General features: G+C 47.0%; 2 protein-coding genes across 2 annotated transcripts; both read left to right on the top strand.

The window, feature by feature from the left end:
- The first annotated feature begins 112 nt into the window (after positions 1-112).
- Positions 113-11,857, top strand: LOC129837138 (IgGFc-binding protein-like). Its single transcript, XM_055903049.1, has 15 exons — positions 113-302; positions 2,451-3,677; positions 3,884-4,224; positions 4,343-4,916; positions 5,008-5,612; positions 5,775-6,345; positions 6,503-7,101; positions 7,192-7,735; positions 7,897-8,093; positions 8,320-8,458; positions 8,604-8,929; positions 9,048-9,621; positions 9,713-10,317; positions 10,480-11,050; positions 11,208-11,857. Exons 1-15 carry the CDS (start codon positions 113-115, stop codon positions 11,855-11,857), a joined length of 7,713 nt encoding a protein of 2,570 aa, XP_055759024.1.
- Positions 11,858-11,901: 44 nt separating this feature from the next.
- On the top strand, positions 11,902-15,034 carry LOC129837374 (IgGFc-binding protein-like). Its single transcript, XM_055903494.1, has 5 exons — positions 11,902-12,440; positions 12,602-12,798; positions 13,034-13,172; positions 13,319-13,647; positions 13,759-15,034. The coding sequence occupies exons 1-5, from the start codon at positions 11,999-12,001 to the stop codon at positions 14,335-14,337; spliced, it is 1,686 nt and encodes a 561-aa protein (XP_055759469.1). The 5' UTR covers positions 11,902-11,998; the 3' UTR covers positions 14,338-15,034.
- The last annotated feature ends 9,394 nt before the right edge of the window (positions 15,035-24,428 follow it).

The raw sequence follows: 24,428 nt of genomic DNA, 5'->3' as shown, positions 1-24,428 counted from the left end.
AAAGGTCACAGGATGGTCAAGGCTATGAGGGAGTCAAAGTGCATGGGCAGCTCCCGGGCTGTAAGCTCATCTTTGACCACCTCCGATAATCCGTGAAGGAACATGTCGAACAATGCTTGCGGGTTCCATGCACTCTCAGCCGCCAATATGCGAAAATCCACTGCATAGTCTGCTACACTACAAGAGTGTTGTCATAGCTGGAGCAGCTTACGAGCAGGACAACGGAGAATCAGATACCTTCCGAAACTCCTCTAGACTGTTGCTCCCACACCGCCATAGCCCAAGCGAGTGCCCTCCTGGACGTTAGCGTTATGATGTACGCCATCCTCGAGTGGTCTGAAGGGAACGAAGAAGGCTCGAAAATGAGGGAGCACTGGGAGACAAAGGCCTGGCAGGTTCCAGAATATCCAGCGTAGCGCTCCGAGGAGGTAAGCAGGGTTCTCGTGACACTGAGGTAGACTGGGAGATTACGGGTGTGACCCGCGGAATTGCTCCAGCAAAGTATCGATTGCCTGGTCATGGCATTCTGCCAGGGTATGGAGTTCCTCCATAAGACATTGCAGTAACTCCTCGTGTCGTCCAATGGTAGCTCCTTGCAGGGAGACAGTATTGTGGAGCTGGTCTGAGTCTGCTGGGTCAGTCATGGCCAGTTGGTACTATCACCTTTCAGGTAAGACCCAGATGCAGACATTGTCGAAGGAACAAAAGTTTATTACTAGTACAGGGGCAGGCAAACAACAGGTCAAGGGCAGGCATAGGTCAGTAATCCAGACAGGGTGCAAAAGATCCAGAACGGCAGGCAGTCTCAGGATCAGAGCAGGCAGGGGTCAGTAATCCAGTGTGGTGTGGAAAGGTACAGAACGGCAGGCAGTCTCAGGATCAAAGCGGGCAGAAAGGTCAAAACTGTGAAAACTAGAACAGACAGGAGCAAGATGGAAAACACTGGTAGGTTTCACGAAACAAAACAAACTGGCAACAAACGAACATAGCTATAAACACACTGGGGATAACAGGGAAGATGGGTAATCCCTGGAGGGGATTGGAGACAAGCACAAAGACAGGTGAAACAGATCAGGGTGTGTGCGACAAAAGTAGACGCTGTGAGTCGAGAAGCAGGTGCAGGTGAAACATTTAATAAAACAAGAAACATGAAATGAGACAGCATAACAGTGGCGATAAGGCATGAACACAGGAACAATGCCAGGTAATGGAGTCCAGGTGAGTATCCTAATGATCTGGAAGTGCACATAATGATGGATGCCAGGTGTGCATAATGAAGGATCCCAGGACCAGTGGTTAGTATATTGGTGACTGCAAACGCCGGAGGGGAGGAGTGGGAGTAGACGTGACAAAGCCTATGTAAATGTTTTGGTTAGATTGAAACAAAAGACGCGAAGTTGTCAATATATGCATTACAGTCATATATACGCTATGTTGACTTAATAAGTACGGTAATTAAATATTTTGGCAAGGATGTGTTATTTTTTATCCAACCTCTTCACAATATAAGACACCCTCTCATCCCTCCCTGTCTGTTATATCCTTCATGGTCCCACCAGCAGGTAAAGTATGGACATTAAGTCAGTATTTTTATTAGAAATATTGTGAATAGTATCAGTTGAAGACCAAATTATTACGAAGCTGAAAGTGAATTGAAATAAACTATTTCCTGTCTTTGTAGATGCATGTACAATGTATTAGTGCATAGTAATCACATTATTTTTGTGTATGTAATTTATTGATGGATATTAACGAATTAAAGTAAATGCCTTCAATATTAATTCCACTTGTTTTCTCTCCTGTCAGTAGCTACTCTATAATCTAATCTAACCAAAACTGTTTTTGTTTTTACATCCATTTTCAATTTTTTTCCATATCATTCGTTGACTGTGCATTTTGGTTTCCAGCCATGGGGAAAACTTTCCTGCTTTTTGTGGCTGTCACCCTATTCATAGGTAAGAATCACAGTTTACCTTTCAATATTCCATGTCATGTAATCACTGCCAGCATTGAACAAGTTGATCATTTATTATTATCTAACATTATGAGTAAACAAATACTGTACCGTAGCTTGGCAAATTAAATATTTCTAGACTCCTCTAATTAGATAGTACATTTATGTTGTTTGTTCTGCAGGGCACACTATAAAGACATGTAATACTGGTTAGAAAGCTATACAGGGGGAAGCGACAGCATGTGTATTGTTATGTACACAAACATTTGTATAAGGTCATGTCATTCAAGCAAAAACAAATTATTTTGTGCCTTACTAAATTGACACTTGACAGTCAGTGAATTCAGCAAGAGCAGTCGGAGCAAGACAATTGTACTGTACTTAATTAAGCTATAGTATATGTTTCATTATTAAACTGATATTACATTCGTCAAATGGTTGCGAAAAGAATGCAGGTGCTCATCTGTAAAATTGTCTTTCTTCCTTTATGTTTTAGTGGTCAGCGGATCATGCCCAGTGGGGCGGGAGTTCATTACTGCCTTTATGCCTAACTATTTGCTGAGCTACCATGATGATCAGAGTCTTCAACTGGCCATAACCACACAGGATTATCCAGCCATTGTTCAAATTCAGGTCAATGCAATCGGCTTCTCGACCTCAGTGAAAATAGAGAAACAGAACACCAAATGGATCGCCATACCTGGTACCGCTGAAATTGGGGGTCCAGGAGCTTCCACCAAAACAGTGCAGGTCACCTCCAACGCTGACATCTCGGTGGTGGCCTTCAACTACAAGTTCTCGACCGGAGACAGCAGTGTGGTCTTCCCGACTGACCAGCTGGGTACTGACTATGTGGCCTTCACCCCTGTAGGGGGTCCAAGCAACATGCACAAGCTTATGTCTATTATCAACGGCAAAGAGCCCAACAAGATCACGATCATCCCTGTCTCCAACATGAATCTCAGTGGCGTGGATCCCTGGAAGCAAAGAAAGGCGATGATTGTTACCATGGAACCATACCAGGTCTACCTCTACCAAAGCTACACCACTTTCACTGGGACCAGGGTAAAAGCTAAGCACCCTGTGGCAGTACTGGGGGGACACGAGTGCATTGCAGATGGAGGCCGCTGCAATCACGTCTACGAACAACTGCTACCAGTACAGAGCCTCTCCACCAATTACCTGGTTCCTTCCATGCACATGACCCAATCAACAGACTTTGTCAACATTGTGGCCTCAGAGGACAACACTCTAGTGAAGATCTTTGAGGGAAAGGTATCCACTGCTAAAGAGCTGAATGAGGGGCAGGTGTATGTGGTTTCTGTCCAACCCAAATATCCGCTGATCATCAAAAGTGATAAGAAGGTCATGGTGATGTACTTCAGCAACAACAAGCCCTACGATCCGTTCCTCACCAACATCCTCCCAACGTCTGATCTAGCCAACGAGTGGTCGGTGGACACGCAGAGCAAATTCGAGAGCACATTGGTCATTGTCTCCGAGGGGGAAGGGATCAAAACCGTTAAAGTCTGTGAGAAAAATAATTGTGTGAAATCTCTCCAATGGACATCATTCAACTCAGACCCTAAGTACATGTGGGTCAATATTCCATTGGGAGAGCAGCAACAGCATTTCTCTATCAAAGGCGACTCACTCATGGCTGTTTACGTTTATGGTGGCATGCCAAGAGACGGCTACGCTACAACAGGAGTATGTTCCAAAGGTACGCTGTTTAATTGATACTTCCACTTAACTGGCCTATCAACTGCCCCTCCACACCTCCCCTGTTAAAGAGGTCAACTCTTCAACAACCCAATGCAACGCAACACATTGCAATTCTACGCAACACAATAAAACAAAATGCAACACAACAAATGCACTGCATGAAAACTAGTGTTATTCTTGAATGTTGCTTCTGTACTCCATCAGGCACTGCACCACCCACTCCACCACCAGACCCCTGTGAGAACATCAAATGCAGAGAAAAGGAAGAATGTACAAAGGGAGTTTGTGTAGCCCAGTCCAAGGCCACCTGCAGGGCTGTGGGCGACCCCCACTACCTCACCTTTGATGGGGAGCGATTTGACTTCCAGGGCACCTGCTCTTATGTCATGGCCACGGTTGTTAAATCTGAACCTGGCCTCATCCCGTTCACTGTCCTGACCAAGAACAACCACAGAGGGAACAAGAGGGTGTCTTTCGTAAGGAAAGTCTCAGTCACGGTCTATGGGCTGACTGTTGTGATCAGCACGCATAAAGGGAAGGTTGAGGTAAGTAACAAGAGACCAGAGGGAAATGATCAGGATTGGGGTTGGTTCCATGGTAAATTTGGTCATTCCAGGAGGTGAACTGAGTGGTTTTTCCATATGCTTATTGATCATTTCTTAGGTGAATGGTGAGAATGTCTACCTGCCTGTGACCCTAGCCGGGGGAAACCTAACGGTGGTGTATAGTGGCAGCTATGCTGTTCTGAAGACAAACTTTGGCCTGAAGGTTATGTACGACTGGAACATGAAGTTCTACATCACTGTCCCCAGCAGCTACTTCCGCACCCTGGGTGGGCTCTGTGGGAACTACAACGGGGATCGCAATGATGAGTTCACTAACCCCAAAGGTAACAAGGAACCCACAGTGGTGAAGTTTGCCCAGAGCTGGAGAACTGAAGACGGCGACTTGTTCTGTCATGATGACTGCCAAGGGGAATGTCCTAGCTGCACTCCGGCTCTCCAACAGGAATACAAGGGAGAGAAGTTATGTGGTCTATTGGCCAAAAAAGATGGCCCATTCGCCAGCTGCCACAAGGTCCTGGACCCAGGCATGTTCATGGACAACTGTGTCTATGACGTCTGCATCAATAAAGGCATCTATCAGTTCCTCTGTGAGAACATGAAAAGCTACAATGATGCCTGTTTGGCCGAGGGGGTCAAAATTAGTCCTGAGTGGAGGACAATCACTGGATGCTGTGAGTTTTCCTCTTTCCAGACATTTCATGCAGAATTTTAGATTGCACTTTTCAGTGTTATTTAAATCTATTTCTCATTTCACATTTGCAGCACTGGAATGTCCGTCAAACAGCTACTACGAGGCGTGTGGCACAGCTTGCCCTGCCTCTTGTTCAGATCTAGATGCTGAAGCAAAGTGCAAGGAACCCTGTGTGGAGACCTGTCAATGCAACAAGGGCTTTGTCCTCAGTGGAGACAAATGCGTCTCCAAGGAGAGCTGTGGCTGCTCATATGAAGGACGATACTACCCGTCTGGAATGAAGTTCTGGGAAGATGACAAATGCACAAAGCAGTGTGAATGCAATCCAGGAACAGCCAAGGTTGAATGCAAAGCAACAGCATGCAAGAAGTCAGAGATGTGTGGCCTGCAGAGTGGTAAGAGAGATTGCTACCCAACATCTTATGCCACTTGCCAAGGTTCAGGCGACCCCCACTACCGCACGTTTGATGGCAAGAGGTTCGACTTCCAGGGAACGTGTACTTACGTTCTCTCCAAATTGGTCAGCAAAGATGACAAGTCTCTGGCGCCTTTTGAGGTGCTTGTAAAGAATCAGAATAGGGGGAGGAACACGGCAGTGTCTTATACAAAAACAGTCACCATCATTGTCTTCAAAAACATCATCACCATGAGTAGGGACAACCCTGGCAAAGTATTGGTAAGCTACCTTAAAATGTTATCCATTCCAAATGAATGACATAATTGCATTCCGGGTTTACTTGGTCAATGAGCTTTTATGATTATACTACTTAATGTAAGAGGAAATATCAGGACAGTATCATCCTTCGTGTTTCATTAACGTTTCTTTCTCTCTTCCCAGGTCAACAACCAGTACGTGAACTTGCCATTTGATGTAGAAGATGGTCAACTGTCCATCTTCCGCAGTGGGTATTTCGGGGTGGTGAAGACCAAATTTGGCCTGACACTGAAGTTCAACTGGAACAGCCACGTCTCCCTAACCCTCCCCAGCTCCTACTCAGACCTCATCGGAGGGCTCTGCGGAAACTGGAACGGCCAACGGAACGACGACCTCCTCAAACCAGACAAGAGCCCTGCCAACACCCCAACAGTATTTGGGGACAGCTGGAAAGTGGGGAACGACCCTGGCTGCTCCAGCGACTGCGACGGCAAGAAGTGCCCCACCTGTGACCACAGCCTGATGCTTGATTACCAAACAGGGAAGTATTGCGGCAGGATCACAGACAAAAACGGTCCGTTCAAGCACTGCCACGCCAAGGTGGACCCCACAGAGTACTATGAGGACTGTGTGTTTGATATGTGTCTGTACCGTGGCCATGCCTCTGCCCTCTGTAACGCCCTCAGCACCTACACCACTGCCTGCCAGGATGCCCCTGCCAAGGTGGAACAGTGGAGGTCGGACAGCTTCTGTCGTAAGTAGTGCACAGACACACCTCATCAGATGTGTATTTCAAAACAACGACTGTAACAATTATGGTCATTACAATAAGTCAGAAGTGGCTTGTCTAGCTAACAGCTCCTGGTTCCGACATTATTCAATTGTATCATGTTTGACCTAATGTGTTGTAGCATCTTCCTGCAAGGCCAACAGCCACTATGAGGTGTGTGCCTCAGGCTGCCCCCAGACCTGCAGCGGCCTCGATGAGCCTGAGAGCTGTGAGAACTCCCTGTGCACCGAGGGCTGTGTCTGTGACGACGGCTTCATACAGAGCGACAGCGAGTGTGTGCCGCTGGCTGAATGTGGCTGCATTCACCAAGGCCAATACTACCTGATGGGCCAGGTGTTCTTCCCCAACGGCCAGTGCAAAGAGCGCTGTGTGTGTAAAAAGGATGGACATATGGAGTGTAATGTGAAGTTTGCCTGCGGTCCCAATGAGAAGTGCCAGGTCCAAGACGGGGTGCAGGCTTGTATACCCATGAGCACAGGCACCTGCCATGTGAGCGGGGCCAGAAGATTCCACTCGTTCGATGGCAGCTGCTTCAGCCTACACGGGGACTGTGTGTACAAAATGTCGGAGGTTGTGGAGAAAGACGGATCGATGGCTCCGTTTGTTGTGTCAGTGCAGCAGTTGACCAAGATGGATGATGCAATGGTCACCAGGAGGGTTGAAATACAGGCCTACAAATACAAGATATCTATGTCTCCCAGAGTGATATGGGAAATAACGGTAGTTTTCTGTCTTGATCTACTCATTTCAGTATTAAAAAGCAACACTTGATTAGAAAACGGATGTTTTCAATCTTTCCTCCTTTCCCAGGTGGATGACGTTGCAACAAATCTCCCACTGTCACTCGGAGATGGAAAGGTCAGGGCCTACCAGAACGGCATTAACATCATCGTGGTAACAGACTTTGGCTTGATGGTGACCTACGACACCGTTGCTGGCGCCATCATACAGCTTCCATCCACTTACAAAGGTGTTACCGGTGGTCTCTGTGGCAACTATAATGACAAGAAGGAAGATGACTTCCTGCTGCCCAGTGGGCTGCAGGAGCCGTCTGTGGAGAAGTTTGCAGCGGGGTGGTTAGTGCTTCAGGAAGGGGTCAAATGTCAGACAGGATGTGACGGTGGCTTGAAGTGTCCTCCCACCAGTGGACCCCCGCCGGCTTGTAGCATCATAAAGTCAACCAAGGGTCCATTTGCCCAATGCCATGCTGTTGTGCCACCACAAGAGCACTTTGAGGAGTGCATGAAGGAGGGAGAGGGTGGGGATGCCCTGTGCCGCCACTTACAGACATATGTGACTTTCTGTCAGGCATCCGGTGGCCTTGTCAGCAGCTGGAGATCTGACCAGTTTTGTCGTGAGTAAATTTTGATATTGAAAGTTGATTTACCTTATCCTGGTTTATCTTAGTGTGCAATATTTCTCTGACCTAATGCTCTGCTGAAAAACAATTGAAGCTGAAGCTGATTTCAGTTTTTTGATAACATGCATCTCCTCCCATTTCCATCTGTCCTCTAGCTCTGACGTGTCCAGCTAACAGTCACTATGAGTTGTGTGCCGACACCTGTTCTTCCACCTGTGGCTCTCTGAGTGAGTCTCCCAAATGCCCACTATGCCAGGAGGGCTGCCAGTGTGACGATGGATTTGTGTTTGATGGTGGCAAGTGTGTTTTACTGGAGAACTGTGGCTGTGTGGTTGATGGACACTATTACAAGGTGATTACTGATTTATTGACAAAAATTGCCATTTCATATCCCAGAAATGCAATAATATACTAAAGTCATTATTACAATTATAGGCCTATATCTGTTCTACGCTAAATGCAAAAATATATAATCAATCTCTATTCTTGGTAAATATTTATTGTTTACAATCATCCTATGGTTTCCACCATAGTATAAACACTCAATGATATCACTGACATGTTTTGCTGGTTTTCAGTCTGGCCAGTCTGTGATGCTTGGCAACTGTTCTGAGACCTGCAGCTGTGCAGCAGGAGTATTCACCTGCAAGAACTCACAGTGCAAAGAGGGTCAGAAATGTGGGTTGAAGAATGGAGTCATGGACTGCTACAGCACAGGTAAAAAACATTAATAATAATGCAACCAAACAGATATGGCTTTGTGTTAGTACATTTGGTGGTGGAATTTGGACTTTGTTGATGTTTCTGTTTTGATATTGCAATGAGCAAGATATGTTAACATCTCTAATACCCATTTTGTCAGACCCCTGTGAGGGTACTGAGTGCCGTGAGAAGGAAAACTGTGTGGTGAAGAACAATAAGGCGGTATGTGTGGCCCAGTCCAAGGCCACCTGCAGGGCTGTGGGCGACCCCCACTACCTCACCTTTGATGGAGAGCGATTTGACTTCCAGGGCACCTGCTCTTATGTCATGGCTACGATTGTTAAATCTGAACCTGGCCTCATCCCGTTCACTGTCCTGACCAAGAACAACCACAGAGGGAACAAGAGGGTGTCTTTCGTAAGGAAAGTCTCAGTCACGGTCTATGGGCTGACTGTTGTGATCAGCACGCATAAAGGGAAGGTTGAGGTAAGTAACAAGAGACCAGAGGGAAATGATCAGGATTGGGGTTGGTTCCATGGTAAATTTGGTCAACCCAGGAGGTGAACTGAGTGGTTTTTCCATATGCTTATTGATCTTTTCTTAGGTGAATGGTGAGAATGTCTACCTGCCTGTGACCCTAGCTGGGGGAAACCTAACAGTGGTGTATAGTGGCAGCTATGCTGTTCTGAAGACAAACTTTGGCCTGAAGGTTATGTACGACTGGAACATGAAGTTCTACATCACTGTCCCCAGCAGCTACTTCCGCACCCTGGGTGGGCTCTGTGGGAACTACAACGGGGATCGCAATGATGAGTTCACTAACCCCAAAGGTAACAAGGAACCCACAGTGGTGAAGTTTGCCCAGAGCTGGAGAACTGAAGACGGCGACTTGTTCTGTCATGATGACTGCCAAGGGGAATGTCCTAGCTGCACTCCGGCTCTCCAACAGGAATACAAGGGAGAGAAGTTATGTGGTCTATTGGCCAAAAAAGATGGCCCATTCGCCAGCTGCCACAAGGTCCTGGACCCAGGCATGTTCATGGACAACTGTGTCTATGACGTCTGCATCAATAAAGGCATCTATCAGTTCCTCTGTGAGAACATGAAAAGCTACAATGATGCCTGTTTGGCCGAGGGGGTCAAAATTAGCCCTGAGTGGAGGACAATCACTGGATGCTGTGAGTTTTCCTCTTTCCAGACATTTCATGCAGATTTTTAGATTGCACTTTTCACTATTATTTAAATCTATTTCTCATTTCACATTTGCAGCACTGGAATGTCCGTCAAACAGCTACTACGAGGCGTGTGGCACAGCTTGCCCTGCCTCTTGTTCAGATCTAGATGCTGAAGCAAAGTGCAAGGAACCCTGTGTGGAGACCTGTCAATGCAACAAGGGCTTTGTCCTCAGTGGAGACAAATGCGTCTCCAAGGAGAGCTGTGGCTGCTCATATGAAGGACGATACTACCCGTCTGGAATGAAGTTCTGGGAAGATGACAAATGCACAAAGCAGTGTGAATGCAATCCAGGAACAGCCAAGGTTGAATGCAAAGCAACAGCATGCAAGAAGTCAGAGATGTGTGGCCTGCAGAGTGGTAAGAGAGATTGCTACCCAACATCTTATGCCACTTGCCAAGGTTCAGGCGACCCCCACTACCGCACGTTTGATGGCAAGAGGTTCGACTTCCAGGGAACGTGTACTTACGTTCTCTCCAAATTGGTCAGCAAAGATGACAAGTCTCTGGCGCCTTTTGAGGTGCTTGTAAAGAATCAGAATAGGGGGAGGAACACGGCAGTGTCTTATACAAAAACAGTCACCATCATTGTCTTCAAAAACATCATCACCATGAGTAGGGACAACCCTGGCAAAGTATTGGTAAGCTACCTTAAAATGTTATCCATTCCAAATGAATGACATAATTGCATTCCGGGTTTACTTGGTCAATGAGCTTTTATGATTGTACTACTTAATGTAAGAGGAAATATCAGGACAGTATCATCCTTCGTGTTTCATTAACGTTTCTTTCTCTCTTCCCAGGTCAACAACCAGTACGTGAACTTGCCATTTGATGTAGAAGATGGCCAACTGTCCATCTTCCGCAGTGGGTATTTCGGGGTGGTGAAGACCAAATTTGGCCTGACACTGAAGTTCAACTGGAACAGCCACGTCTCCCTAACCCTCCCCAGCTCCTACTCAGACCTCATCGGAGGGCTCTGCGGAAACTGGAACGGCCAACGGAACGACGACCTCCTCAAACCAGACAAGAGCCCTGCCAACACCCCAACAGTATTCGGGGACAGCTGGAAAGTGGGGAACGACCCGGGCTGCTCCAGCGACTGCGACGGCAAGAAGTGCCCCACCTGTGACCACAGCCTGATGCTTGATTACCAAACAGGGAAGTATTGCGGCAGGATCACAGACAAAAACGGTCCGTTCAAGGACTGCCACGCCAAGGTGGACCCCACAGAGTACTATGAGGACTGTGTGTTTGATATGTGTCTGTACCGTGGCCATGCCTCTGCCCTCTGTAACGCCCTCAGCACCTACACCACTGCCTGCCAGGATGCCCCTGCCAAGGTGGAACAGTGGAGGTCGGACAGCTTCTGTCGTAAGTAGTGCACAGACACACCTCATCAGATGTGTATTTCAAAACAACGACTGTAACAATTATGGTCATTACAATAAGTCAGAAGTGGCTTGTCTAGCTAACAGCTCCTGGTTCCGACATTATTCAATTGTATCATGTTTGACCTAATGTGTTGTAGCATCTTCCTGCAAGGCCAACAGCCACTATGAGGTGTGTGCCTCAGGCTGCCCCCAGACCTGCAGCGGCCTCGATGAGCCTGAGAGCTGTGAGAACTCCCTGTGCACCGAGGGCTGTGTCTGTGACGACGGCTTCATACAGAGCGACAGCGAGTGTGTGCCGCTGGCTGAATGTGGCTGCATTCACCAAGGCCAATACTACCTGATGGGCCAGGTGTTCTTCCCCAACGGCCAGTGCAAAGAGCGCTGTGTGTGTAAAAAGGATGGACATATGGAGTGTAATGTGAAGTTTGCCTGCGGTCCCAATGAGAAGTGCCAGGTCCAAGACGGGGTGCAGGCTTGTATACCCATGAGCACAGGCACCTGCCATGTGAGCGGGGCCAGAAGATTCCACTCGTTCGATGGCAGCTGCTTCAGCCTACACGGGGACTGTGTGTACAAAATGTCGGAGGTTGTGGAGAAAGACGGATCGATGGCTCCGTTTGTTGTGTCAGTGCAGCAGTTGACCAAGATGGATGATGCAATGGTCACCAGGAGGGTTGAAATACAGGCCTACAAATACAAGATATCTATGTCTCCCAGAGTGATATGGGAAATAACGGTAGTTTTCTGTCTTGATCTACTCATTTCAGTATTAAAAAGCAACACTTGATTAGAAAACGGATGTTTTCAATCTTTCCTCCTTTCCCAGGTGGATGACGTTGCAACAAATCTCCCACTGTCACTCGGAGATGGAAAGGTCAGGGCCTACCAGAACGGCATTAACATCATCGTGGTAACAGACTTTGGCTTGATGGTGACCTACGACACCGTTGCTGGCGCCATCATACAGCTTCCATCCACTTACAAAGGTGTTACCGGTGGTCTCTGTGGCAACTATAATGACAAGAAGGAAGATGACTTCCTGCTGCCCAGTGGGCTGCAGGAGCCGTCTGTGGAGAAGTTTGCAGCGGGGTGGTTAGTGCTTCAGGAAGGGGTCAAATGTCAGACAGGATGTGACGGTGGCTTGAAGTGTCCTCCCACCAGTGGACCCCCGCCGGCTTGTAGCATCATAAAGTCAACCAAGGGTCCATTTGCCCAATGCCATGCTGTTGTGCCACCACAAGAGCACTTTGAGGAGTGCATGAAGGAGGGAGAGGGTGGGGATGCCCTGTGCCGCCACTTACAGACATATGTGACTTTCTGTCAGGCATCCGGTGGCCTTGTCAGCAGCTGGAGATCTGACCAGTTTTGTCGTGAGTAAATTTTGATATTGAAAGTTGATTTACCTTATCCTGGTTTATCTTAGTGTGCAATATTTCTCTGACCTAATGCTCTGCTGAAAAACAATTGAAGCTGAAGCTGATTTCAGTTTTTTGATAACATGCATCTCCTCCCATTTCCATCTGTCCTCTAGCTCTGACGTGTCCAGCTAACAGTCACTATGAGTTGTGTGCCGACACCTGTTCTTCCACCTGTGGCTCTCTGAGTGAGTCTCCCAAATGCCCACTATGCCAGGAGGGCTGCCAGTGTGACGATGGATTTGTGTTTGATGGTGGCAAGTGTGTTTTACTGGAGAACTGTGGCTGTGTGGTTGATGGACACTATTACAAGGTGATTACTGATTTATTGTGTATTGACAAGTACATTTTTATTTCATATCCTAAAACTCAATGGTATCCTAAAGGGATTATTACAATTAAAGGCCTTTATCTGTTCTACGCTAACTGCAAATATAAAGTGCAAATAATATAATCAATCACTATATTTATTGTTTACAGTCGTCCTATGGTTACCACCATAGTGTAAACACTCAATGAAATCATTTACATGTCTTGCTGGTTTTCAGTCTGGCCAGTCTGTGATGCTGGATAACTGTTCTGAGACCTGCAGCTGTGCAGCAGGAGTATTCACCTGCAAGAACTCACAGTGCAAAGAGGGTCAGAAATGTGGGTTGAAGAATGGAGTCATGGACTGCTACAGCACAGGTAAAAAACATTAATAATAATGCAACCAAACAGATATGGCTTTGTGTTAGTACATTTGGATGTGGAATTATGGACTTTGTTGATGTTTCTATTTTGATATTGCAATGAGCAAGATATGTTAACATCTCTAATACCCATTTTGTCAGACCCCTGTGAGGGTACTGAGTGCCGTGAGAAAGAAAACTGTGTGGTGATGAACAATAAGGCGGTATGTGTGGCCCAGTCCAAGGCCACCTGCTGGTTGTTCGGTGACCCTCACTACAGCACGTTCGACGGCCAGCCCTTCTCCTTCATGGGCACCTGCTCCTACATTCTGGTGAAATCTACGGGCAAAGATCCCTCCCTGCCTCAGTTCAGCATCCAGACCAAGAACGAGCTGCGCGTCAACTCCAAAGGCTCCTTCCTCAAATCAGCCAACATAGACCTGAGTGGTCACAGGATCACCATTCTCAGTGGCCAAAGAGGGACAGTGGAGGTGGGTGGCTTCAAGTTATACTTGATACAGATTTTCCATGTTGAAGTTGAATGTAAGAATCCTCTATGCTCTCCATCCACTTTAAGTCCTCTCATCTCTCTCTTGTCTCAGATTGATGGCATTAGGTCTGACCTCCCTGTGAGTTTGGAGTCTGGCAGCATCAGAATCACAGAGTCTGGTATCCAAGGGACCATCCAGACAGATATCGGCCTGAAGATCACTTTTGACTGGACCGCCTTCTTCATGGTGACCATCAGCAGCAGTTACTACGACAACCTCGGTGGCATCTGTGGCAACTACAATGGTAACAAAGCAGATGACTTCACCACTCCCACAGGTGTGCTTTCGGCAAATACCACGGCGTGGGTGGCATCCTGGAGTGTTGCCGACAGTGACCCATTCTGCTGGCACGTCTGTAACAGCAACTGCCCCACGTGCTCAGATGCAGACCGGGCACTTTACACTGGACCACAGTACTGTGGTTTGATGACAGACGGAGGGGGCCCATTTGAACAGTGTCATAAGAAAGTGCCGGTGAAGGAGTTTGCCTCAAACTGCCTCTATGATGTGTGTCTGAATGAGGGTCGACAGGAGGTGTTGTGTGAGGCCTTGGCTAACTACATTTCCAAATGTCAGCAGGCTGGGGCTGTAGTCTCACCACTGTGGAGAAAGGCCTCCAACTGCCGTTAGTACTCAGCTATTACAAAACATCACATTTAGGAACTCAAACATTCTTAAATGTGTATAATGACATGATAGAACCACGTGTGCATTTGCAAAATGTATTAGGACTATATTTGTGATGTTTGTTTTTTCTCAACTCGAACAGCCCTGGCTTGCCCATACCACAGCCACTATGAGCTATGTGGCACTGCCTGCCCTGCTACCTGTGCCGATCCCAATGTCCCAGAGATCTGTTTCAAAGTCTGTGTGGAGGGCTGCCTCTGCGACAAGGGTTACGTGCTTAGTGGTGAACACTGTGTCGTCAAGGAGTCAGGGTGTGGCTGAATAAAAAACTCCTGAACAAATATGTAAAACCTGTACATATCAAGTTTGGAGGCTTCATTTTCAAATAAACTCTCATGGCTCCAAAATATCCTTTAAAAATAAAAATGTTCCTTTCATGTCCTGGTTGTAGGCTAGAGCATTTCGACATAAAATCGTAAAAGTACCTTAAAATTACCTTCTGTATGTGATAACATATTCCAATCTATATAATATTGTGAGGGATTATTACTATTCATGCATGGAATTTTTATTGAACTCTATATTCATTACAATTCAAATATAATCCCAGAGTTGTGTATTACTAAAACTCAGATCATCTCTGTATGTGTGTATCTCTGTCTATCCTTTACAACTTTCAAAAGCCTAATAATAAACATATTGCAGCAAAATGAGTCTGTGTCATCTGTTTATCCAGCATTTAGTTGGAAATACAACAGTTCTGATTTAATCAGATGACTCAAAACCTCTCAAGTAATTAATTCATACAAAACTGTTGAGTATATTAATCTTGTATATGCCATGCCAATTTATATACTGCCTCTGCCTACTGGGCACAGATGTCAGTTCAACATCTAGTTTTGAATTATTACTTTCGAAGTATTGAGTTGTCAACTAATGTGAATTCAACGTGAAATCAACAACACATGTCACCATGTCATTGGATTTAGGTTAAAAGTTTGGTGAAAAAAAGATAATGCCCTGACATTGATTACTTTTTGGCAAATCCAATCTGTTTTTCACGTTGATTCAATGTCATAGCATTGAATTTTGGGGGTTGAAATTACATGGAAACAACGTTGATTCAACCAGTTTTTGCCAGTGGGTGTTATTGCAAAATAACACAAATCAGTTTGGTTGGTTGGCTGTGGAATTGTTGTGGCTGTCGGAATTTTTGTCTCTCCAAAAAGCAGAAGTTTGTCAGTAATTTCAGTGAAATCAATGTTTTATGTAGATATCAGTACTCCTCTACAACCCCCCAGTCCTCAATAAGAAGAATTCGCCCAGCCACTGCTGGTCAGATAACACACAGCAGAGATGTTGGTACTATGTTCTTGGATCAAAGATTGTATAATTATATATTTTCTGGAATACAACTCTCTTCCTACAGGGCTAAAGCCGCTATGCACTGTCAATACATTCTACAGTTATCTATGTTAACTCTACTCTCCCTGATAGGTACGTTTTATCTTGTTTCAGTTCATTATATCCATCAGTGGAAAATGAATAAATCAGCTTAGTGGAGTCTGCCACTAGCACAGTCAGTGTAGTCAGCTCAGCTATCCCCATTGAGACTGTGTCTGTGCCTCCATCTAGGTTGGGCAAAATGAAACATGGCGGTGTTCGCCTTAGCAATCTCACTGGAATAAAGACCTCCTCCATTCCTGCAATTATTGTAGGAAATTGTAATATCTCACATCTCAAAAAAGGGCTACTTAATGTTAAATCCCTCACTTCCAAGGCAGTTAAATTCAATGAACCATAATCTTGATGTGGTTGGCCTGACTGAAACATGTATTGTGCCTGATGAATTTACTGTGTCAAACGAGGCTTCTCCTCCTGGTTAGACTAGTGACCATATCCCTCACGCATCGGCGGAGGAGTTGCTAACATTTACGATACCAAAATTAAATTTACAAAAAAAGAAATGACTGCGTTTTCTTCTTTTGAGCTTCTAGTCATGAAATCTATACAGCCTACTCAATCACTTTTATAGCTACTGTTTACAGGCCTCCTGGGCCTTAAACAGCGTTCCTCACTGAGTTCCCTGAACTCCTATCAGACCTTGTAGTCAAGGCAGATAATATTCTAATTTTTGGTGACTTTAATATTCACATGGAAAAGTCCACAGACCCACTCCAAAAGGCTTTTGGAGCCATCATCGACTCAGTGGCTTTTGTCCAACATGTCCTTGGGCCTACTCACTGCCACAGTCATACTCTGGACCTAGTTTTGTCCCGTGGAATAAATATTGTGGATCTTAATGTTTTTCCTCATAATCCTGGACTATCGGACCACCATTTTATGACGTTTGCAATCGCAACAAATAATATGTGTAACGGTCCTGACCTGTTTTATGTTGTTTTTTGTATGTGTTTAGGTCAGGGCATGTGTTTTGGGTGGGCAGTCTATGTTATCTGTTTCTATGTTGGTTTTGGTTGCCTGGTATGGCTCTTAATTAGAGGCAGGTGTTTTGCGTTCTCCTCTAATTAAGAGTCATATTTAGGTAGGGTGTTCTCACTGTTTGTTTGTGGGTGATTGTCTCCTGTGTCTGTGTCGATGTTACACCATACGGGATTGTTTCGGTTTGTTCGTGCGTTTTTGTAGTAAGTACTTGTTCGTTCGTTCTGCGTGTGTTATGTCAGTTCGTCGTACGAGTCTGTCTATTTTCGTTTTGTTATTTTGTTAGTTTATTCAAGTATAGTTTGTTTCGTTTTGGTCTTGTAAATAAAATTCATCATGTATTCACAATCCGCTGCGCCTTGGTTCGATCACTACTCCTCCTCTTCTTATGAAGAGAGAGAGGAACGCCGTTACAGAATCACCCACCCTTCCAGAGCCAAGCAGCGGAGTAATTGGAGTAAGGGACAGGAAAAGAAGGAGCAATGGACATGGGACGATATATTGGACGGAAAGGGTTGCTACACATGGGAGGAGATCCTGGCTGGTAGGGATCGCCTCCCATGGGAACAGCTGGAGGCACTGAGGAGAGCAGAGGCTAACGGAGAGAGGAACCGGAGCTATGAGGGAACGCGTCTGGCACGGAAGCCCAAAAAGCCCGTAAGTAACTCCCAAAAATTTCTTGGGGGGGGGCTAAGAGGTAGTGGGCCAAGGGCAGGTAGGAGACCTGCGCCCACTTCCCAGGCTTACCGTGGAGAGCGGGAGTACGGGCAGGCGCCGTGTTACGCAGTAGAGCGCACGGTGTCTCCTGTATGAGTGCATAGCCCAGTGCGGGTTATTCCACCTCCCCGCACTGGTAGGGCTAGATTGGGTATTGAGCCAGGTGTCATGAGGCCGGCTCAACGCGTCTGGTCTCCAGTGCGTCTCCTCGGGCCGGCATACATGGCACCGGCCTTACGCATGGTTTCCCCGGTTCGCCTACATAGGCCGGTGCGGGTTATTCCACCTCCCCGCACTGGTCGGGCGACCGGGAGCATTCAACCAGGTAAGGTTGGGCAGGCTCAATGCTCAAGAGTGCCAGTACGCCTCCACGGTCCGGTATTTCCGGCGCCACCTCCCCGCCCCAGCCTAGTACCTACAGTGCCTACACTACGCACTAGGCTACCAGTGCGTCTCCTGAGCCCAGTTCCTCCTCCACGCACTCTCTCTGTAGTGCGTGTATCCAGTTCGGTGCCTCCAGTTCCGGCACCACGCACAAAGCCTCCTGTGCGTCTCCAGAGCCCTGTACACACTGTATCTTCTCCCCCTACTAATCCTGATGTGCTTGTCCTCAGCCCGGTGTCACCAGTTCCGGTACCTCGCATCAGGTATAGAGTAGGCTTTGAGAGTACAGTGTGCCCTGTCCCTGCTCCCCGCACTAGTAGGAAGGTGCTTATCCTTAGCACGGTGCCTCCAGTTCCGGCACCAGGCACCAGGTCTACAGTGCGCCGTATCCGGCCAGAGCCATCCGTCTCCCCAGCGCCATCTGAGCCATCCGTCTCCCCAGCGCCATCTGAGCCATCCGTCTCCCCAGCGCCGTCTGAGCCATCCGTCTGCCATGAGCCTGCAAAGCCGCCCGTCTGCCATGAGCCTGCAAAGCCGCCCGTCTGCCATGTGCCTACAGAGCCGTCCGCCAGACAGGAACCGCCCGCCAGACAGGAGCCGCTAGAGCCGCCCGCCAGACAGGATCTGCCAGAGCCGCCAACCAGACAGGATCTGCCAGAGCCGCCAATCAGACAGGATCTGCCAGAGCCGCCAATCAGACAGGATTTGCCAGAGCCGCCAACCAGACAGGATTTGCCAGAGCCGCCAGCGAGCCATGAGCAGCCAGAGCCGCCAGCGAGCCATGAGCGTCGAGAGCCGTCAGCCCGCCATGAGCGTCGAGACCCGTCAGCCCGCCATGAGCGTCGAGAGCCGTCAGCCCGCCATGAGCGTCGAGAGCCGTCAGCCCGCCATGAGCGTCGAGAGCCGTCAGCCCGCCATGAGCGTCGAGAGCCGTCAGCCCGCCATGAGCGTCGAGAGCCGTCAGCCCGCATAGACCTGCCAGAGTCCCTCAGCCAGGATCTGCCAGAGTATATCAGCCGGGACCTGCCCCTTGTCCCGGTGTTGCCCCTTGTCCCGGTGCTGCCCCTTGTCCCGGTGCTGCCCCTTGTCCCGGTGCTGCCCCTTGTCCCGGTGCTGCCCCTTGTCCCGGTGCTGCCCCTTGTCCCGGTGCTGCCCCTTGTCCCGGTGCTGCCCCTTGTCCCGGTGCTGCCCCTTGTCCCGGTGCTGCCCCTTGTCCCGGTGCTGCCCCTTATCCCGGTGCTGCCCCTTATCCCGGTGCTGGTCTTTATCCCGGTGCTGCCCCTTGTCCCGGTGCTGCCCCTTGTCCCGGTGCTGCCCCTTGTCCCGGTGCTGCCCCTTGTCCCGGTGCTGCCCCTTGTCCCGGTGCTGGCCGTTTATTTAGGGGATGTGAGTTTTAGGGTGGTCATTGGGAGGGGAAGACAGAAGCGGGGAGTGACTATGGTGGTGTGGGGACAGCGTCCAGAGCCGGAGCCACCACCGTGGTCAACTGCCCACCCAGACCCTCCCCTGGACTTTGTGCTGGTGCGCCCGGCGTTCGCACCTTGAGGGGGGGGTTCTGTAACGGTCCTGACCTGTTTTATGTTGTTTTTTGTATGTGTTTAGGTCAGGGCATGTGTTTTGGGTGGGCAGTCTATGTTATCTGTTTCTATGTTGGTTTTGGGTTGCCTGGTATGGCTCTTAATTAGAGGCAGGTGTTTTGCGTTCTCCTCTAATTAAGAGTCATATTTAGGTAGGGTGTTCTCACTGTTTGTTTGTGGGTGATTGTCTCCTGTGTCTGTGTAGATGTTACACCATACGGGATTGTTTCGGTTTGTTCGTGCGTTTTTGTAGTAAGTACTTGTTCGTTCGTTCTGCGTGTGTTATGTCAGTTCGTCGTACGAGTCTGTCTATTTTCGTTTTGTTATTTTGTTAGTTTATTCAAGTATAGTTTGTTTCGTTTTGGTCTTGTAAATAAAATTCATCATGTATTCACAATCCGCTGCGCCTTGGTTCGATCACTACTCCTACTCTTCTTATGAAGAGAGAGAGGAACGCCGTTACAATATGCTCAGACCCCAACCAAGGATCATCAAAAGCCATGCTATAAATTCTCAGACAAACCAAAGATTCCTAGATGCCCATCCAGACTCCCTCCACCTACCCAAGGATGTCAGAGTACAACAATCGGTTAACCACCTAACTGAGGAACTTAATTTAACCTTGCGTAATACACTAGATGCAGTCGCACCCCTAAAACCAAAAAATGTTTGTCAAAAGAAACTAGCTCCCTGGTATACAGAAAATACCTGAACCCTGAAGCAAGCTTCCAGAAAATTGGAACGGAAATGGCGCTACACAACTGGAAGTCTTCCGATGAACTTGGAAAGACAGTACCGTGCAGTATTGAAGAGCCCTCACTGCTGCTCGATCATCCTATTTTCCAACTTAATTGAAGAGAATAAGAACAATCCTACATTTATTTTTTATACTGTCGCAAAACTATCTAAAAAGCAACATTGCCCAAGAGAGGATGGCTTTCACTTCAGCAGTGATAAATTCATGAACTTCTTTGATGAAAAGATCATTATCAGTAGAAAGAAAATTACGAACTCCTCTTTAAATATGCGTATTTCTCCAAAGCTCAGTTTGTCCTGAATCTGCACAACACTGCCAGGACCTAGGATCAAGGGAGACACTCGTGTTTTTTAATACTATATCTCTTCACACATTGATGAAAATAGTCATGGCCTCTAAACCTTCAAGCTGCATTCTGGACCCTATTCCAACTAAACTATTGAAAGAGCTGCTTCCTGTGCTTGGCCCTCCTATGTTGAACAAAATAAATGGCTCCCTATTCACCGGATGTGTACCAAACTCACTAAAAGTGGCAGTAAAAAAGCCTTTCTTGAAAAAGCCAAACCTTGACCCAGAAAATATAAAAACCTATCAGCCTACATCCAATCTTCCATTCCTCTCCAAAAAAAAATGAAAAAGCTGTTGCGCAGCAACTCACTGCCTTCCTGAAGACTAACAACGTACACAAAATGCTTCAGTCTGGTTTTAGACCCCATCATAGCACTGAGACTGCACTCGTGAAGGTGGTAAATTACCTTTTAATGGCGTCAGACCAAGGCTCTGCATCTGTCCTCGTGCTCCTAGACCTTAGTGCTGCTTTTGATACCATCGATCACCACATCCTGTTATAGAGATCGGAAACCCAAATTGGTCTACAAGAACAAGTTCTGGCCTGGTTTAGATCTTATCTGTCGGAAAGATATCAGTTTGTCTCTGTGGATGGTTTGTTCTCTAACAAATCAACTGTACATTTCTGTGTTCCTCAAGGTTCCGTTTTAGGACCTCAATTGTTTTCACTATATATTTTACCTCTTGGTGATGTCATTCGGAAACATAATGTTAACTTTCACTGCTATGCAGACGATACACAGCTGTACATTTTGATGAAACATGGTGAAGCCCCAAAATTGCCCTTCCTGGAAGCCTGTGTTTTAGACATAAGGAAGTGGATGGTGGCAAATGTTTAACTTTTAAACTTGGACAAAACAGAAATGCTAGTTCTAGGTCCCAAGAAACAAAGAGATCTTCTGTTGGATCTGACAATTAATCTTGATGGTTGTACAGTTGTCTCAAATAAAACTGTGAGGGACCTCAGTGTTACTCTGGAACCTGATCTCTCTTTTGACGAACATATCAAGACTGTTTCAAGGACAGCTTTTTTCCATCTACGTAACATTGCAAAAATATGAAACGTTCTGTCCAAAAATGATGCAGAAAAATGTATCCATGCTTTTATCACTTCTAGATTAGAACACTGCAATGCTCTACTTTCCAGCTACCTGGATAAAGCACTAAATAAACGTCAGTTAGTGCTAAACACGGCTGCTAGAATCTTGACTAGAACCAAAAGATTTGATCATATTACTCCAGTGCTAGCCTCTCTACACTGGCTTCTTGTTAAGGCTAGGACTGATATCAAGGTTTTACTGCTAACCTATAAAGCATTACATGGGCTTGCTCCTATCTATCTTTCCGATTTGGTCCTGCCGTACATACCTACATGTACGCTACGGTCACAAGACGCAGGCCTCCTTATTGTCCCTAGAATTTCTAAGTAAAAAACAGCTGGAGGCAGGGCTTTCTCCTATAGAGCTCCATTTTTATGGAATGGTCTGCCTACCCATGTGAAAGACGCAGACTCTGCCTTGACCTTTAAGTCTTTATTGAAGACTCATCTCTTCAGTAGGTCTATTGATTGAGTGTAGTCTGGCTCAGGGGTGTGAAGGTGAACGGAAAGGCACTGGAACGACGAACCGCCCTTGCTGTCTCTGCCTGGCCGGTTCCCCTCCCTCCAATGGGATTCTCTGCCTCTAACCCTATTACAGAAGCTGAGACACTGGCTTACTGGTGCTCTTCCATGCCGTCCCTAGGAGGGGTGCACCACTTGAGTGGGTTGAGTCTCTGACGTGATGTTCCTGTCCGGGTTTGCGCCCCCCTCGGCTTCGTGCGAGGGGGGCCCCTCGTCTTCGTGCCGTGGGCTGCACTCTGCCTTGTCTCAGGGTAGTAAGTTGGTGGTTGAAGATATCCCTCTAGTGGTGTGGGGCCTGTGCTTTGGCAAAGTGGGTGGGGTTATATCCCGCCTGGTTGGCCCTTTCTGTGGGGTACAGTCGGACGGGGCCACAGTGTCTCCCGACCCCTCCTGTCTCAGCCTCCAGTAATTATGCTGCAATAGTTTATGTGTCGGGTGCAAGGGTCAGTCTGTTATATCTGGAGTATTTCTCCTGTCTTATCCGGTGTCCTGTGTGAATTTAAGTATATTCCCTCTAATTCTCTCTCTTTCTCTTTCTCTTTCTTTTTCTATTTCTCTTCTCTTGGAGGACCTGAGTACCAGGACCATGCCTCAGGACTACCTGGTCTGATGACTCCTTGCTGTCCCCTGTCTACCTGGTCGTGCTGCTGCTCCAGTTTCAACTGTTTTGCCTGCGGCTATGGAACTCTGACCTGTTCACTGGACGTTCTACCTTGTCCCGGACCTGCTGTTTTCGACTCTCTCTCTCTACCGCACCTGCTGTCTCTAACTCTGACTGATCGGCTATGAAAAGCCAACTGACATTTACTCCTGAGGTGCTGACCGGTTGCACCCTCTACAACCACTGTGATTATCATTATTTGACCCTGCTGGTCATCTGTGAACGTTTGAACATCTTTGCAATGTACTGTTATAATTTCCACCCGGCACAGCCAGAAGAGGACTGGCCACCCCTCAGAGCCTGCTTCCGCTCTAGGTTTCTTCCTAGGTTCCTGCCTTTCTAGGGAGTTTTTCCTAGCCACCGCGCTTCTACATCTACATTCCTGGCTGTTTGGTGTTTTAGGCTGGGTTTCTGTATAGCACTTTGTGACATCGGCTGATGTAAAAAGGGCTTTATAAATACATTTGATTGATTGATTGAATGTATTTATGTTTTAAATTGCGGTTTTCAGGCACACTGGCCCAGAACTGGTCTGTTTGGTACCATGACAGGGACAGGACTACCGTTATCTGTGCATCAAAAGGCTCATCAGTGGTATTTGACTGTACATACAGCTACACAGCTACCCAGATAGTTAGAAAAAGGATATGGTTCACTCCGAGAGGCAATACAAAACTAGACAGCTCACAGCAAGGAGATGGAGTGTATAACACATCTGGACTGATTAAAACAAGATACAGTAGAAGAACAGAGTTTTATGACCAAGGCAATAACTGCACACTGAAACTCAACAATGTGACTGAAGATGACAGTGGCAGATTCTTCTTCAGATTTGAGGCAAATAAACGTAAGCAGGCCCCTCAGGGATATACAGGACCATTGGGTGTGGACCTAACAATATCAGGAACATCTAGATTTATGTACATGTCATCACACTAAACAATGAAGGTATTACCTAACCTAGGATGGTCAGTTATTAACCCTCAACATGTCCTATATTTGGTTATACATATTTCTTCTTCTTGTCAGTCTTATCCCTAAAGTTAAATGAAAATGTCCCTGTTAAAGAGAGACCACGTCACCCTGGCCTGCACCTCCACCTGCAACCCTCCTCAAATGGAGTTCCTCTGGTTTAAAGATGGCCTCCCACTCCCTGGTTTCTCTGGTGTCCATGGTGGACAGTGTCCTCTAGGTCCACTTTCCCCTAATGACACTTGGTGCTACTCCTGTAGTCTGGGGCAAGGCACATCTACACCAATACTGCTGGATATGAGATGTAAGTCAGCAATAAATGTAGGTTTGATGTGATTTATGATGTAGTCAGCTATCTTCAAGTTGTTGTTTTCTCTTCGCAGTGGCCAATGTACATCTGAGATGGCTTGGTTGATTCATTGTCTGTATTAATGTATAAATGCAGTACTACTAACATACAGTCAAATGAATACACACAGAACAATGTTGTTTTCTGTACGTCTGCTTCCAGATGCTCCAAGGGACGTTTCTGTTAAGGTCAGCCCGAGCCCGAGGTAGTGAAAGGCAGTCGTCTGACTCTGACCTGCAGCAATAATGCCAACACTGCAGCAGAGA

The sequence above is a fragment of the Salvelinus fontinalis genome, chromosome 38 (assembly GCF_029448725.1).
Source record: "Salvelinus fontinalis isolate EN_2023a chromosome 38, ASM2944872v1, whole genome shotgun sequence".
NCBI lineage: Eukaryota > Metazoa > Chordata > Actinopteri > Salmoniformes > Salmonidae > Salvelinus > Salvelinus fontinalis.
This window is presented reverse-complemented; position numbering and strand designations above follow the sequence as displayed.

Excerpts from the sequence above, each read along its gene's own strand:
- LOC129837138 (XM_055903049.1), top strand. The coding sequence starts at position 113 with ATGCTTGCGGGTTCCATGCACTCTCAGCCGCCAATATGCGAAAATCCA. Across the intron at positions 3,678-3,883 it reads AACAGGAGTATGTTCCAAAG|GCACTGCACCACCCACTCCA; the intron begins GTACGCTGTTTA and ends GTACTCCATCAG. Across the intron at positions 6,346-6,502 it reads GAGGTCGGACAGCTTCTGTC|CATCTTCCTGCAAGGCCAAC; the intron begins GTAAGTAGTGCA and ends AATGTGTTGTAG.
- LOC129837374 (XM_055903494.1), top strand. The coding sequence starts at position 11,999 with ATGGTGACCTACGACACCGTTGCTGGCGCCATCATACAGCTTCCATCC. Across the intron at positions 12,799-13,033 it reads TTGATGGACACTATTACAAG|TCTGGCCAGTCTGTGATGCT; the intron begins GTGATTACTGAT and ends GCTGGTTTTCAG. Across the intron at positions 13,173-13,318 it reads CATGGACTGCTACAGCACAG|ACCCCTGTGAGGGTACTGAG; the intron begins GTAAAAAACATT and ends CCATTTTGTCAG.